General features: G+C 46.4%; 2 protein-coding genes across 2 annotated transcripts; both read right to left on the bottom strand.

Moving 5' to 3' along the window:
- ACOT6 (acyl-CoA thioesterase 6) lies at positions 1-15,080 on the bottom strand. The gene is made up of 5 exons (XM_045578855.1): positions 14,765-15,080; positions 4,204-4,676; positions 3,576-3,778; positions 407-1,052; positions 1-175 (listed from the first exon to the last, which is right to left on the bottom strand). The coding sequence occupies exons 2-4, from the start codon at positions 4,658-4,660 to the stop codon at positions 450-452; spliced, it is 1,263 nt and encodes a 420-aa protein (XP_045434811.1). The 5' UTR covers positions 4,661-4,676; positions 14,765-15,080; the 3' UTR covers positions 1-175; positions 407-449.
- On the bottom strand, positions 10,842-14,754 carry ACOT4 (acyl-CoA thioesterase 4). The gene is made up of 3 exons (XM_036431944.2): positions 14,256-14,754; positions 12,584-12,786; positions 10,842-11,581 (listed from the first exon to the last, which is right to left on the bottom strand). Exons 1-3 carry the CDS (start codon positions 14,716-14,718, stop codon positions 10,976-10,978), a joined length of 1,272 nt encoding a protein of 423 aa, XP_036287837.1. The 5' UTR covers positions 14,719-14,754; the 3' UTR covers positions 10,842-10,975.
- Positions 15,081-16,358: the final 1,278 nt, after the last annotated feature.

A 16,358-nucleotide genomic window follows, 5' to 3' on the forward strand; every position in this document is an offset into this window, starting at 1 on the left:
CTTATAAATAAGATCAGGGTTAAGCCTATACACTGGATACAGTTCAGGGGGAAAGGGGTAGACCCAGCAGTGAAGAAAACAGGGTTGCAAAGGTTGAGAATCCAAGGAAGCCAAGATGTTTGCTTTGTTACAAAAAGACTCCTAGGTGCTCTGGAAAACCCGATACATGTTGCATTAATAGGATTTTTAAAAATATATATATATTTGATTTTTTACAGAGAGGAAGAGAGAGGGATAGAGAGTTAGAAATATTGATGAGAGAGAATCATCAATCAGCTGCCTCTTGCATACCCCCTACTGGGGATGTGCCCGCAACCAAGGTACATGCCCTTGACTGGAATCAAACCCGGGACCTTTCAGTTCGCAGGCTGACGCTCTATCCATTGAGTCACACCGGTTTCAGCTTGAATAGGATTTTTATTAACAGTATCTCACCTTTGATTGTAATGTTACATTTTGCTGTTGACAGATTTTTTTCCATCGAGATGTTTATGGAAGAAAGTTTGAATTTGCTGCCAGGCATCTACCTGTGCCCTTGAATGCGCTTTTGGCTGGCCTCCGTAGTATATTGCTAGGCCCAATACTGCATGCACAGAGGCTGTGCTAGGAGGGAAATAAGGTGGGTCGATGCAGTGGCCAGTTCCTGGATAGTGGATTATCTGGGGTCTGTCCTTCCCGCGTGCTTGTAACCGTTCAGAGGCTATATCAGCATAGTAGTCACTCCTCCAGCTGTAATCATCCAAGCCAACAATAAACAGGAAGGGTCCCTGAGCCTTTTCCAACGGAATAAGACTCTGGCAGTAGGGTTTTTCCAGTGGATCATTCCAAATATTCATGAAATCTAAAAGGCCTGACTCGGTGGTTGTATGCTTCCCTAGGTCACTGCCGAGGTCGGGAATAACCATGTCCTTGTAATGCAGAGGAGCTATGGTGTTGGCCACACAGGAATTGATAACCACCGTGGCTGTGATGCCCTTCAAGAAAGAGGCCATTGAGAGACACAAGTCACCTCCTTTGGAGAATCCAAGAAGCCCAACACTAGGGCCTTTCACCTGATGAGGAGAGAGAGAGAGAATAAGCTTAGAATTCATAAGTAGAGGACATAAACAGTGACTTTATATTCTCTAGGCAGTTTTCTCAAATGTCATTTGCTTTCCTTCCTTATGCAACAACCTACTGCAGTGTCCAAAAGTGTCTTCTAATAAGCAGATTAATTGATCTCCTAGTACACAGGCCTTCCACTAATATTTATGGGGTCTGGGTTAGGAATATACACAAAGAGCCATACACGCTATACCTAAATATTTAAAAGTTAGATATCAAGTGAACAAAATATTAAATAAAATATATTCTTTTCTCCTACCTTGATAATATGCCTCCGTAACAACTTACAAGGTTCGAATTTAAAATCTTGGAACTCATTTTTATATTGGAACATGACATAGGGGAGAGCCAGGCCTGGCCCCAATCCCTGGGCCCTGGCTCACCACTCTTCTCTTCCACCCCTAGCTCTCTCTGCAACTTGAGGGGCCTTTCACACATGTGTGAACAACCCAACCAATATGTTTAAAGCTCTATCAGTGGATAGAGCGTCAGCCTGCAGACTGAAGGGTCACGGGTTCTATTTTAGTCAAGGGCACATACCTTGGTTGCAAGCTCGATCTCGGGCCCTGGTTGGGGGGAATACAGGAGGCAACCAGTCAATGTGTCTCTTTCACATTGATGTTTCTCTCTCTCTCTCTGTCTTTCCCCCTCCCTTCCACTCTCTCTAAAAATCAATGAAAACTATCCTCGGGTGAGGATTAATAAAATGAAAACAATTTAAAGCCTGGTTGGTGTGGTTCAGTGTCTGAGCACTGACCTATGAACCAGGAAGTCACGGTTCAATTTCCAGTCAGGGCACATGCCCTGGTTGTGGGCTCTCTCCCCAGTGTGGGGCCAGGCAAGCAGGAGGCAGCCATTCAATGGTTTTCTCTCATCATTGATGTTTCTATCTCTCTCCCTCTCCCTTACAGGGGGGGGGGAGAGGGGGGGGAGAGGGGAATACCCCAAGGAGAGGCATTGGGCCTGGAAGCAGGAACAATGCTGTTTGGCAGATGATTATGGGGTTCAAGATCCCAAAGGCATAGTGAGCGAGGGGCCACATAGGATCCTGGTGAACACATTCCCTTGGTCCCTTGGAGTTCTTACCCTGTGGGCAGAGATGCAGCCAAAGAAAGGCCAGAGTGTGGTCATCTAACACAAAGGGTCCAAGGAAGAAGGCCCTCTTGCCTATGTTTGAGGGCAGAACTAATAGTACATACTGTTCTCTTCTTTTTTCTGGGCCCTTATGTCCCCGAAGTAAACCAGTCATCACAGTTCAAGATCATCTAGGTTTTAGCCGCTCTGCTAAAAGACCAGCCCATGAATTTTAGCAGAGTTAAATCATCCTACAGACCTTGTAGAACATCTTATTCCTTAACATAAAAATGTGTGGGTCTCTTAAGTTTAGATAGTAGCAAAGAGTATGTATCCCATTCATTATCACTACCAACATATTTTAATTCATTTTTTTCCACTACCAGATAAGAACTTTCTCTACAAAACCCTACTACCATGATCACACTTAACAAAATGAATAATGATTCCTTAATATCAACAAATACACAGTCCCCATTCAAATGTCACCAATTGTCTCAAAGATGTCTCTCTAGTCAAACTTTTCCCTCTACACACATTTACATTAATCTTAGACACGAGAAAAACTGAATCCCAGAGAGGGCAATTGCCTTATTCAGGATCATAAGGTAACTTGGTAGTAGATATAAAACCAGAACTCAAGCCGAAGCCGGTTTGGCTCAGTGGTAGAGCGTCGGTCTGTGGACTGAAAGGTCCCAGGTTCTATTCTGGTCAAGGGCATGTACCTTGGTTGCGGGCACATCCCCAGTAGGGGGAGTGCAAGAGGCAGCTGGTCGATGTTTCTCTCTCATCGATGTTTCTAACTCTCTAGCTCTCTCCCTTCCTCTCTGTAAGAAATCAATAAAATATATATTTTTAAAAACAAAACAACAAAAACAAACAAACGAACAAACAAAAAACCCCACCAGAACTCAAGGTTAGTCAGTTTTTAGTCCAGTTCTTTGAATTGTGGTCAAGAATTAAAGGGAACGCCCAGGTGAGGGCGGGGTGGGAGGGAGGATCAGTTGATTGGAGCATTGTCTCATACACCAAAAGGTTGCAGGTTCCATTCCTGGTCCGGGCACATAACCAGTTTGCAGGTTTGATCCCTGATCTGTGAGTGTACAGGAGGCAACTGATGTATGTTCCTCTCTCACATGAATGTTTCCCTCTCTCCCTTCCTCTCTCTAAAATCAATAAATATATCCTTGGGAGAGGATTAAAAAAAAAAGAATTAAAGGAAACTAGACAGTCAACTTTTAAGGAATTAGAGAGAGATGGGTAGACACTGAAATAATAATCCTTTTAATAAAACTTTTGAAGGAGCCTTTGTGTCTCATGCCATACTTGGGGCCTTTGGATCCAGCCCTGAGTCCGTTCTGCCTCTTTTCTGCACACACAGGAGCAGCAGCACCCACCTTTGGATGCTGCAGCATGAAGTCCACGGCTTCTTCAAAGTACTCCAAGTGCACAACATTCAGACTTTCAGGGAGGTCCTCAAATCTGAAATAAGCCAGAGCAAGCACAGCAAAGCCATGTCCCGCCAGGAGGCTGGCCCTGTATTCACAAAGGCCACCACCACTTCCAAACAGATCAATGACCCCAGGGAAGGGCCCTGCACCTAGAAGGTACCACAAAGAGAGAGGAGCTTTAGAGTCTCAAAAGACATCCTTGGGCTTCAGATTTTGGCAATCAGGAAAGAGACGTTTTTGAAACAAGGAAAGTTGAGATTGTGGGGGAGGTTGGTGGAAGAAGGATCCTTTTTTTTTATCTAACTTCAATATATTATACTTAATATAAATAGCTGGTCCTTCACCTGAGGACATGCCTGAGTGCCAGGGTCTCAGGAAGTGCCACTGAACTTGAAGAAAACCTCCCACCCAGAATCCACACTAGACTCTGGAACGCGGGAGACCAATTTTGGTTAAGGGCCACAATCACGTGGTTCCCAGGCCAGGCCAGAGGCCGGCAAGGTCTCGCACTCCACCCACCTCTAGCCCGGAACAGCCCAGGATAGACAGACAGCCACGGAAGCTGGGGGCTCACCTGGCGGCAGGAATAGCGCGCCGCGCACCCGGCCCGCGCGCACCGGTTCCCGCCGCACCCCGGGCGCCAGGAAGTGGCGCTCGTGCACCGTCCGGCCCAGCAGCCGCCCGCCCTCGGGCTCGTGGCCGTCGAGCACCTCCAGCTCCACGGCGAAGGGCGTCTCCACGTCCCGCTTCACCAGCCGACCCCACGGCTTCTCGGGCTCCAGGGCCCAGAAGAGCCCCATGGGCTCCAGCCCCGCGAAGCTGCCGCCCAGCGCGGGCGCGCGCTCCAGGTCCAGCTCGCCACCGGCGCCGGCGCGGTAGCGCGCGTGGGCCCGGAAGCGCGCGCCCTTCTCGTCGCGCAGGGACGTCCGCAGCGTGACCGGCTGCCCCGGCGCCAGGCCGCGCACCACGATGCGCACGGGCTCGTCCCAGCAGCTGCGGCCCGCGGGCTCCACCGTCACGGCTGCAGCCATCTCGGCCTCGGCCTGCCTCCGTGGAGTCGAGGGCGGGGCCTGGCGACCCTTCGCCTCCCCGGGGACCAGCCGCTATTGGACCCTTTGCGCTCACTCAGTGCGCGCCCCTGGGCCGCCTTGTGGTCACCCTCTCAGCGGCTGTGCGGAGTCTTCCAGAATCTGTGCACATTCACCAGGGCCTGAGTAGGATAAAGTATCTGCTAAGAGTTAATTACTAACCCTGCAATCCGACGCGTTGAGTGTTGCAACAGGGGTCCAAAGACTGCGGAAAGTTACAGATTGGGAAAGAGCCCGGGCTTTTAAAACAGCTTCTCGGACTTGGGCGAGTTGACCCTTGGACCAGGGGCGGGGTGCGGTTAGGGAAGTCAGCCTCCGGCACAGTCTAAATCTGTGTAACTGGTAATTAAGGGGATCAGTGGAGAAGCAGAGCCCTAATCCCTCCCTTCTCCCTCCGTCCTGGACGGAGCCTTTCCCCTAGCGCCCAGGGTCCCTAAAGCGGGATGTTCATGCGGTGAGTTTGACCCTGCTACTTTTAATAGAGTGGGGGTTCTCATCTAGCTACTTAATTAAGCCCGAGGATCCAGTTTCCTTATCTGTAAAAGTATTATTATTATTATTATTATTATTATTATTATTATTATTTTGTGACGATCACAGTTCTGGTCAATACAGGATTGAGTTGTATCAGATTACTGGCAGGAAAAAAGTGGCATTTCCAAACTGGGTAATTTGAGGAGTGTTTCCTAAAGGGACTGTTTGCAAAGAAATGCGCAAGGTTTAAAAAAAAAAAAAAAAAAAAAAAGGTCTGAAGGCTCATAGAGGGAGGCAGGCACCCATGGTGAGGGGGCAGGAGTGATGAGAAAGAAAACTTTGCCCTCATTCTCCTCTTGCCCTTGGATATCTTATGAGTTTTCCAAACAGCCTCTTGCTCTCTTTGGCTGAACCTACCATACAGCTCTGCCTTGGGTATGAAGCAGGGTGGAGAACAGTAGGTGGAGCCATGGAAGATGCCCAGCAAATGGAGGCTCAATAAATTTTACAGACTGAACAAGAAGATATCAGATGAGGACCCCAATCTCCAAGTTCCGAGCGAGAGCTTTCCCCAGTCCACCTCCTTAAGTAATTGCTGTAACATTTTTTTCCCATTTAAATTTTTTATTGTTGAAAGTATTACACGTCTCCTTTCCCCCCCATTGACCTCTTCCTGGCGCTCCCTGAAACAGGTTTTAAACACCTGTTGTTTAAAGTGTTTCAGGCTAGCCGAAACCGGTTTTGCTCCGTGGATAGAGCCTCAGTCTGCGGATTGAAAGTTCCCAGGTTCAATTCCGGTCAAGGGCATGTACCTTGGCTGCGGGCACATCCCCAGTGTGGGGTGTGCAGGAGGCAGCTGGTTGATGTCTCTCTCTCATCGATGTTTCTAGCTCTCTATCTCTCTCCTTTTCCATCCTCTCTGTAAAAAATCAATATATTTTTTTTAAAAATAAAGTATTTCAGGCTGGCCCTAGCTGGTTTGGCTCCATGATAGAGCATCAAACTGAGGACTGAAAGGTCCCGGCTTCAATTCCTATCACGTTTCCGGCTCAGTCCCCGTGCAGGAGGCAGCCCATCAATGATTCTCATCATTGATATTCCTGTCTCTCTCCATCTCCCTACCTCTGAAATATATGTGTATATATATGTGTGTGTGTGTGTATATATATATATATATATATATATATATATATGTATGTATTTTAAAAATAAAAAGTGTTTCAGGCTGTCCTCAATATAGAAACACAGCTTCCAAAACTTTATGTGGGCCGCTGCAGCCACTAGCACAATAACTGTAGATAACATGATAATATATGTATATATAAATATACATATATATATATCCCTAAAGATTCCACCAAAAAACTATTAAAACTGATAATTCAGTAAAGTATCAGGAGGCATAATAAATACCCAGATGCATTTTTATATTATTATCAATAATGAACTATCAGAAAAAAATGCAATGGGATACATTTTTTTATTGATTGATTTTAGAGAGAAGAAGTGAGGGGGGAAGATTTGTTGTTTCACATTTTTATGCATTTATTAGTTGCTGCTTTTATGTTCCTTGGTTAAGGGTTGACCCTGAGGCATTGGCATACCACGGCGATATTCTAATCAACTGAGATACCCAGTCAGGGACTTAGAATAAATGTAACCAATGATATAAAAGACCTGCACCAGGGAAATTATAAGACACTGAAGAAAGAAATTGAAAAAGATACAAATAAGTGGAAGCAGCCCTGGCCAGGTAGCTAAGTGAAATAAGCCAGTCAGAGAAAGACAAATGCCATAAAATTTCACTTGTATGTGGAATCTAATGAACAAAATAAACAAACAAAATAGAAACAGACTCATAGAATAAAAAAACAGACTGACACCTGTTAGAGAGGCAGGGGGTTGGCAGATCCATAAAAAGCTGAAGAGATTAAGCAAAATAACAACTACACACACACACACACACAAACAAACAAAAAACAACCCTCATAGATACTGATACTTTCCCCCATCTTTAACATCTTCCATAAACGTGGCAATCTGATATTTGATGAGTTAATATTGGTACACTATTATTAACGAAAGTCCATATTTTATGTTAGGGATCACTCTTTGTGTTGTACATTCTATGGTTGTTGTTTTTTCATAATATTCTTTTTTTAAAATATATTTTATTGATTTTTTACAGAGAGGAAGGGGGAGAGAGAGAGAGCTAGAAACGTCGATGAGAGAGAAACATCGACCAGCTGCCTCTTGCACACTCCCTACCGGGGATGTGCCCGCAACCAATGTACAGCCCCTTGACCGGAATCGAACCTGGGATCTTTCAGTCCGCAGACTGATGCTCTACCACTGAGCCAAACTGGCTTCGGCCATTCTGTGGGTTTTAACAAATGTGTAATGATGTATTGTAGGGAGCGGCTATAAGGTTAAGCCTTGGACTGACCTGTTGGCAAAGCCACAAACAAGTCCCAGCTTAGATGGCATAGCCCTTTTAGCATAAATAAGCTTGACCTTTCGAGCCACATGCGGTTTGCTACCACTGCCCTAAATCCATCCTGGTTAGCTAATGGGCTATGGGAGGTGCAGCAAGTGCTGCCAAAACAAGTGAAACTCACAAGAACATTGTAAGTATGTTGACAACTGCCTTGTTTACCTCTGGCTATAAAATAAAGCATCAGCATGCCTCTGGATCTGTTCTCTGAGGCCTCAGCCAGGCACAGGAGATCCATCTAGACCCAGCTTATTCTCTTTGTCTTTTCGACATCCTTTGCCGCCCTCCCTCAGGCTTGCCGAACCCTTGTCTATGCTGACACTGCACAATGTATACACACCATTACGGTATACACAGAATAGTTTCACTCCCAAAATTCCTGTAATGTTCCATCTATTCCTCCCTTCCTTCCTTCCTCCTCCCCAAGCTTTTGGAAACCACTGATCTTTTTGCTGTCTCCACAGTTTTGCCTTTCCCGGAATATCACCTAGTTGGAATCCTATAGTATATAGACTTTTCGGATTGGCTTCTTTCATTAGCAATATGCACTTAAGTTTCTTTCATGTCTTTTTGCTGCTTGATAGCTCATTTTTATTAATGAACTAGATGCCCCTTGCAGGAAGATTCCTGTAATAGGGCTTCCTGTTTTGGTCTCTGCTGCCCCGCCTGCTTCCCTGCCTTCTCCTCTGCCCCACTTGCTTCTTCGCAGCTTCTCTCCCTTCTGCAGTGCTTGGCTTCTTTCTATGCTGTCTTTAGTCTTCACTCTGGCCTGGATATGCAAATTAACTACTATCTTGGTTGGGTTAATTTGCATACTCACCCTAATTGGCTAGTGGGCATGGCTTGTGGCTCAATTTGCATTTCCTCTTTTTTTTAAAAAATATTTTTATTGATTTTTTTACAGAGAGGAAGGAAGAGGGATAGAGAGTTAGAAACATCAATGAGAGAAAAACATTGATCAGCTGCCTCTTGCACACCCCCCACTGGGGATGTGCCTAGAACCATGCCCTTGACCGGAATCAAACCTGGGACCTTTCAGTCTGCAGGCTGACACTCTATCCACTTAGCCAAACTGGTTTTGGCTGCATGTTTCTCTTTTATTAGAGAGGATGATATTTCATTGTATGGATGTACCACCATTTGTTTATTCATTTATCTATTAAAAGCTGTCTTGATTGCGTCCAAGTTTTGGCAATCATGAATAAAGCTGCTATAAACATCTGTGTGCAGGTCTTTGTGTGGACATGACTTTCAACTCCTTTGGGTCAATACAAAGAAATACAATTTCTGGGTTATATGATGAGTATACCAAACTGTCTTCCAAAGTGGTTACACCATTTTGTGTTCCTACTAACAACAAATGAGTTTCTGTTGCTTTTAGAGAGTGGGAGGGAGAGAGACAGAAACATAGATGTGTGAGAGAGACATTGATTGGTTGTCTCCTACACACCCCCTGACCAGGGCTGGAGATGGAGCCTGCAACTGAGATACATGCCCTTGACCAGATCGATCCCCAGACCCACCAGTCCAAAGGCCTAAACAACCAACTAGGGCTTCATGACCTTATTTGCCATGAGAGGTCCAATCTTATGCCTATTTAAAATATATATATATATATTTTTATTGATTTCAGAGAGGAAGGGAGAGAGAGAGATAGAAACATCAAGGATGAGAATCATTGACTGGCTGCCTCCTGCATGCCCACAATGGGGATCAAGCCTGCAACCCTGCCATGTGCCCTGACCAGGAATTGAACCATGACCTCCCGGTTCTTAGATCAGCACTTGACCACTGAGCCCTGCCACTCAGACTTGTGCGAGGTTTTTAATTGGGTTGTTTGTTTTTCTATTGTTGAGTTTTAAGTTATTTGTGTATTCTGGATACCAGTCCTTAATGAATATGTGTTTTGCAGAGATTTTTTTCATAGTCTACGGTTGTCTTTTCAATCTCTTAATAATATACTTTAAAAAACCAATTTGAGGCAGGTACATTGATACTATGTACTAGATGCTAGAGATTTAAAAAAATAAATGAGACTTTTATATCTGTAGGGATCTCACATGTAGAGGGGAAACTGACCCATGAGTGGTCAGTACAAACCTGTTATAGTAGCTGCTCTGCACAGGTACATAGACTGGGAACCAGGGACAGAATGGCCAACAGCACATGTTGTGGGTCAGAGATTTACAGAGGGACAGCTTATGTAAAGGCAAGAAGTTCGACATGATGAGAGTGTGCTGTTTTAAGAGGGGAACAGTGAGGGATGTGGCTAAGAGGAGCAGGAGGCAGATCATTGAGATTTTAATTAGATAAGCATACATGATCAGAATTGTATTTTGGGAAAATTACTTTGGCATCAGAGTGAAGATGATTTGGGAAAAGATTAAACTGTAAGACCAGGTAGGAGTTAAAAAGAGTGCCCAAACTGAAGCATGGCTTTGCTTTAGATATGGAGGAGACAATCTAAGGAAGGAAGTAGTAATATCGGGTTTCACTGATGGGTATAGGAAAGAGGGAAAAAAATGGTAATCAATAATCACCTGCCTTTTTTGCTTCTCCTGAATACATTTTGCTATACGTGTGGAGTAATATATTGTCTCCAGTAGTAATATTAATTTCACTTATACTAAGTCAAACCAGCTAGGGCTATCAACACTTCTTGATTCCACTTTTGGGAATATAGCTGAAGAAACCCAAACACTAATTTGAAAAAATACATGCACTCTTTGTTCGTTGAAGCATTACTTATAATAGCCAAAATATAGAAGCAACTCTCCATCAGTAGAGGAGTGGATTAGAAAGCTGTGGTACATATATACAATGGAATATTACTCAGCCATAAAAAAGAATGAAATCTTACCTTTTGCAACAGCACAGATGGACTTAGAGAGCATCATGCAAGTGAAATAAGTCAGTCAGAGAAAGACAAATACTATATGATCTCACTTATGTATATACTCCAGGGCCCTGGCTGGGGAGGAGCCTGCAATTGAGAATTGAACATATCCTTGACCAGAATCGAATCCTTTTGGTCCACAAGCCGACACTCAATCCACTGAGGCAAACTGGGTAGGGCTTTGTTGTATATCTTTAATTGAATCTTCTATAACAGGCATGTGCTACATTAGTAAAATCAGTGAAAAAAATAACGTTCAGAAAAGTTATCTAAAATATTACAGTAATACCAATGATATGAAGTTGATATTCTTTAGGGAATAACTTATTCCCTTAACAATTATTAAACACTAGTCTTGGGCTTGTATCTCTCATGTCAACAACAAACCAATGCATTACAATTTGGGGGAAGCTCCCTTCTGGGTACCTCCAAGATGTGTGCAGAAAAAGGCCAGAATTTGCTTCCAAGCATCTATCTGGGCCTTGGAATGAGCTCTGGGCTCCCCACCCCAAATCACAGGCTTGTTCAGTAACCTGTGCAGGGAAGCTGGGCACATGGGAAAGTAAGGAGGCTCAATGTAGTGCCCCGTGCCAGGGTAAGCGATGATCCGAGGTTTTTCCTTCCCATAGGTCTGTAACCGTTCCGAGGCTATTTGGGCATATAGCTCACTCCTCCAGTTACGGTCATCCTGCCCAACGATGAAGAGGATAGGCCCCTGGGCCTTCTCTATTGGAATCATGCTGGGGTGCTCACACCCTCCCACAATATCGTTCCGTATGTCCACAATGTCCAGGAGGCCTGAGAAGTCTGTCTTGATTCTCCTCAGGTCATGGCCCAGTGGGGGGATGCAAGTATCCTTGTAGCATATGGCTTTGCTTCCACTGAACCCAGATCCATTGATGGAAACTGTAGCTGAGATGTTCTTCAAAAATGAGGCCATACAGAGACAGATATCAGCCCCTAAAGAAATGCCCAGAAGGCCAATGCCTGGGCCTCTTACCTGGAAGAAAAGAAGGGAGAAGAGTCAAGAACCTTCCCAATGGAAAAGTGTTTTTCTAAATGCTGCCAGATGTGCCGCTAGATTTAATGGGTGAGCTGGGCACAAGAGAATCAAACTGACAGAGGAGTTTCTTCCCACAGAGTAAAGAAAATCTGGCTGGACACACGGCAAACACACCTTAAACTTACTGGCAAGTTTGGGAATTGGTTATTCACATTCCAGAGAATTTATTGTCCATTGGAGTAGTGTTTCCCAAACTTTTGACATACGTGTACTCCTTCTATAATTTTCATAACGCTGAGTATCCCTCGTACTCATGAGAACGTAGAATTAGGTGCAGCTAAGCACGGTGCAGTGCATATCCCCACCAAACTCCGGTGCAACCGTGTACCCCCACCAAACTCTTCCCGTACCCCTGGGGGCACGTGTACCACACTTTGGGAAACACTGCATTAGAGAATGCTGAGTCATGGAGCCTGTCAAGTGTAGGTGGGCATGGACACTGTCTCAACAAGCCTGGGTATCTAAGTTCTGGATTCAAGAAGTGAATCATTTATCAGATCCTATCAAAATATATCAGCAAATGATTAACTTTATACAAACAAAGTGAGATTTCAGAGTCTAACTTATTCTTAGCTTCTGAAATGGGTGGGCCAATTCTGATAAAAATCTGAGAACATACAATTCTGTTTTCAGAAAAGGATGAAAAAAAACAAGCATGCAAAACTAACAAACCAGAAGCTCCCTAACAAAAGGAATTTTAATATTACTAAGTACTTCCTTTAAATAAAATCTTATATGTATTTTATGGTTAATTCTGCATGCTGAATCCGACAGAGAAAGTGGAACAAGGCACATTACGTCAAGGAAGTCTCCAAGAGAAATCTCTGGGAGAGAAGAGTAGAGCACCATCAGTGCACCTGGCACAAATGCGTGCAAAGTGATGCCTTCTGGAGATAGTATATGGAGAGAGGATGATACAATAAAGGACATTAGGAGAACCTGGGGATGTTGAAGCATGTAGCACAGGGCTTCTTCAAAGTAGTCTGTATTATTGCTGTCAAATTCCTTGGGGAGATCTTCAAAGCCATAATAAGCTAGAGCCAATGTGGCAAAGCCATGGCCAGCCAGAAGGCTGGCTCGATATTCCAGCAGGCCCCCTCCAACGCCAAAGAGATCAATGATTCCGGGGAAAGGGCCAGGTCCTAGAGGAGGGAATATTACAAAATGAAGGTATTAATCAAGAGTCCAGAGACTAAACATAGAAAATGAAAAGGCATTTGGGGGGCCAGAGGAGCTTGGCTAAAGAAACCAAGTCCTCCCTTATTCTCAGGACCCCTTGCTTTTTATTAACACAAATTGTCCTAAGGCAAGGTAGATATACACATCTAAAGCTAGGGTTTAGTATGTAGAATCCATTGCCAGATTGGAAAATTGCCTACAGCTGTTCAAGTCCTTGGCCAGGAGGAGGCAAAAGCATGTAGATTAAGATGCCTTTAGCTGTCTGACAGCAATCAATCAATTTATGCATCCCTTTCAGGTTTGGGGAAATGCCCTCAGCCATCTCCAGGTGATTCAACCTTGCTGACATTCTGGAATTGGCTTCTGGTAGTATCTTCTCATTGATGAGTTTACCCTTCATATGATTCTATGGTAAATTATCTGCAAGAGAAGGAGACATAGAATTAAGAATCTTAAACCCTAGCAGGTTTGGCTCAGTGGATAGAGCACCTGAGTTGCAGGGTCAATTCCTGGGGATCAAGCAGGAGGCAGCTAATCAATGATTCTCTCTCATCATTGATGTTTTTATCTCTCCCTCTCCCTGCCTCTCTCTGAAATCAATGAAAACATTAAAAAAAAAAAAAAAAAAGAGAGAGAGAGAATCTTAAAGTTTTGGCCCTGACTGGTTTGGCTCAGTGGATAGAGCATCGGCCTTTGGACTCAAGGGTCCCAGGTTCAATTCTGATCAAGGGCATGTGCCAGCACATCCCCTGTAGGGGGTGCAGGAGGTGGCTGATTGATGTTTCTCTCTCATGGATGTTTCTGGCTATCCCTCTCCCTTCCTCTCTGTAAAAAAAAAAAGTTAAAACACACACACACACACACACCCTAAAAACAAAAAAGCAACAACAGTTTTGTGTTGTATTGCATCAACCCTTGGCTTTTTTGTTTATATTCATATTTCAGCTGCCTATTTAGATCGAGGAAAGAAAAATATCTAGAGATGACTTTAGGCGAAGAAGGCAGGAAAGTCTGAAGTCTGTTCTGTGGTAGAGAGGAACGTGAAGTGGAGGAGAGGCCCAGGGTACCCAGGCCACTAGGGAAGGGTGGCATGGCAATAGCTTCCTTGACCATCTATTTTGCCGGAGACCTGTAGAGTAAGTTCATAGCAAAGTGGACAACATACCTACCGACCCTGGTCCGTTTTTTAGTGTGTGTTTTTTAATCTGCATAACAGTACTCACCTCATTGAAATATCATATCAATGAAATGAGATTATGCAAACGAAGTGCATAGGACAGAGCCTAACAAATCCAAATGCTCTGTTTTGGTTGTGCGACCACTTATTAAGTCAAATGCCAACTTCTCTGACCTGCCTCGGAGCCAAACTCTCCTCACGCAGCACAGAAACGAAGTGCCAAGCGCACCTCCAAGGGCAGCAGCCCGGGCTCACCTGGCGGCAGGAAGAGCGCGCCGCGCACCCGGCCCGCGCGCACCGGCTCCCGCCGCACCCCGGGCGCCAGGAAGTGGCGCTCGTGCACCGTCCGGCCCAGCAGCCGCCCGCCCTCGGGCTCGTGGCCGTCGAGCACCTCCAGCTCCACGGCGAAGGGCGTCTGCACGTCCCGCTTCAGGAACCGCCAAAAAGGCTTCTCGGGCTCCAGGGCCCAGAAGAGCCCCATGGGCTCCAGCCCCGCGAAGCTGCCGCCCAGCGCGGGCGCGCGCGCCAGGTCCAGCTCGCCGCCGGCGCCGGCGCGGTAGCGCGCGTGGGCCCGGAAGCGCGCGCCCTTCTCGTCGCGCAGGGACGCCCGCAGCGTGACCGGCTGCCCCGGCGCCAGGCCGCGCACCACGATGCGCACGGGCTCGTCCCAGCAGCTGCGGCCCGCGGGCTCCACCGTCACCGTCACCGCGGCCGCCATTGTGGCCGCGCGCGCCGCGCTGTCCGGAAGGCGAGCCGGGGAGCACCGGCCGGGGAGCACCCGGAACCCGGAGACGCCCGCGGGGGCGCGCCGCGCGGTCGGACGGGATCGGGTCTCAGGCTCCGGGGGCGGCCGGGGGCTGAGTCGTCGGTGGAGGAGTCCGGACTCTTCGGAGCCGGGCACCGGGGACTGCGACTCCTCCGAGGCAGAAGCACCGGGCCCGGCGGTTCTCCTGGTGCGGGGCCGGGAGCGCAGGGTGGGCCCGAGGGCCGGGTTTGGCGTCCGACCCGAGGGACGCTTCTCAGCCTCGCTGCGCTCTCACCTGTGGAAGTGAAAGTTGTTGGGTAATAGATTCGCGGGGAAAGGGGAACTGAATGAGTTCAGGCAGAATTCCAAGAAGTCCAGCTCCTCCCACAGGGAAGGGTAACTGATAAAAGAACTCCCAGTGGATCCTAAGAAACGCACAGACCCGTTCCATGAATTCCCATCCCCTGAACGTACCCGCATAACCAAGCATCCAGATCCGGGAACACGGTGACGGCACCCCAGAAGCCACTGTAACCTCCCCTTCCCGGAGGAACTCTCTCCTGGCTCCATAAAACGTGTTTTTTTCCCCCTGATCTCTATGGGAATGATTCCTTCAGTGTGTGTGTGTGTGTGTGTGTGTGTGTGTGTGTGTGTGTGTGTTTAGTGTCCTTTCTTTCGTTTCTTCCTCTTTTTTTTTTTCCTAATTCGTATTCGAGGATATTTTTTCCCATTGATTTTCAGAGTGAGTGGGAGCGAGGAAGGGGGAGGAAGAAAGAAACACCAATGTGAGAAATTCCCATGGGGGCACCCCTGACTGGGGCGAGGGATGGAACTGCAACCCATGTACACTCCCTTAACCAACAATGGAACTCCGGACCCTTCTGAGAGTGGACAAGGCTCTTACCACTGAGCCACCAAAGCGCTGCTTTGGTGTCTGCTTTTGCTCAGTGAGGACACCACCATCTGCTCTCTGTCTGCTCTGCCTTTGGCGGTATCAGAAGGAGGTGGCTGTTAAAGTAATTGGGCTCTGTGCTTCTTTTGTTCCTGTTTAGTGAGAGTGAGAATTCGAAGTGTGTGACCTAGATCACGTACTCTCCACTGAGTGGGATGTTGAGATGGACATTACTGAATACCTTTGCCTCAGGGTGGGGTTGGCTTACCCTGAAGCCCTAGGGCAGTGGTCGGCAAACTCATTAGTCAGCAGAGCCAGAGATCAACAGTACAACGATAGAAATTTCTTTTGAGAGCCAAATTCCTTTTAAACTTCTAACGCCACTTCTTCAAAGTTGCCCAGGCCGTGGTATATTTTTAAAAAATATATTTTATTGATTTTTTTTTTACAGAGAGGAAGAGGGATAGAGAATTAGAAACATCCATCAGCTACCTCTTGCACTCCCCCCCACCCCCACATGCCCTGCCCTTGACTGGAATTGAACCCAGGACCTTTCAGTCTGTAGGCCGATGTTCTATCCACTGAGCCAAACCGGTTTCAGCTGGGCTGTGGTATTTTGTGGGAGAGCCACACTCAAGGGGCCAAAGAGCTGCATGTGGCTCGCGAGCCGCAGTTTGCTGACCACAGGCCTACCTGAATGAAAGTCAGGTCCTCTAGTGAA

Source organism: Pipistrellus kuhlii, unplaced genomic scaffold, assembly GCF_014108245.1.
Source record: "Pipistrellus kuhlii isolate mPipKuh1 unplaced genomic scaffold, mPipKuh1.p scaffold_m20_p_1, whole genome shotgun sequence".
NCBI classification, from domain to species: Eukaryota; Metazoa; Chordata; class Mammalia; order Chiroptera; family Vespertilionidae; genus Pipistrellus; species Pipistrellus kuhlii.

Bases quoted from the DNA above. Each gene is read 5' to 3' on its own strand.
- ACOT6 (XM_045578855.1), bottom strand. From the start codon at position 4,660: ATGGCTGCAGCCGTGACGGTGGAGCCCGCGGGCCGCAGCTGCTGGGAC. The intron at 3,779-4,203 runs GTGAGCCCCCAG...GGTACCTTCTAG, and splicing joins CGCGCTATTCCTGCCGCCAG to GTGCAGGGCCCTTCCCTGGG. The intron at 1,053-3,575 runs GTGGGTGCTGCT...TCTCCTCATCAG, and splicing joins TCATGCTGCAGCATCCAAAG to GTGAAAGGCCCTAGTGTTGG.
- ACOT4 (XM_036431944.2), bottom strand. From the start codon at position 14,718: ATGGCGGCCGCGGTGACGGTGACGGTGGAGCCCGCGGGCCGCAGCTGC. The intron at 12,787-14,255 runs GTGAGCCCGGGC...TCCCTCCTCTAG, and splicing joins CGCGCTCTTCCTGCCGCCAG to GACCTGGCCCTTTCCCCGGA. The intron at 11,582-12,583 runs GTTCTCCTAATG...CTTTTCTTCCAG, and splicing joins ACATGCTTCAACATCCCCAG to GTAAGAGGCCCAGGCATTGG.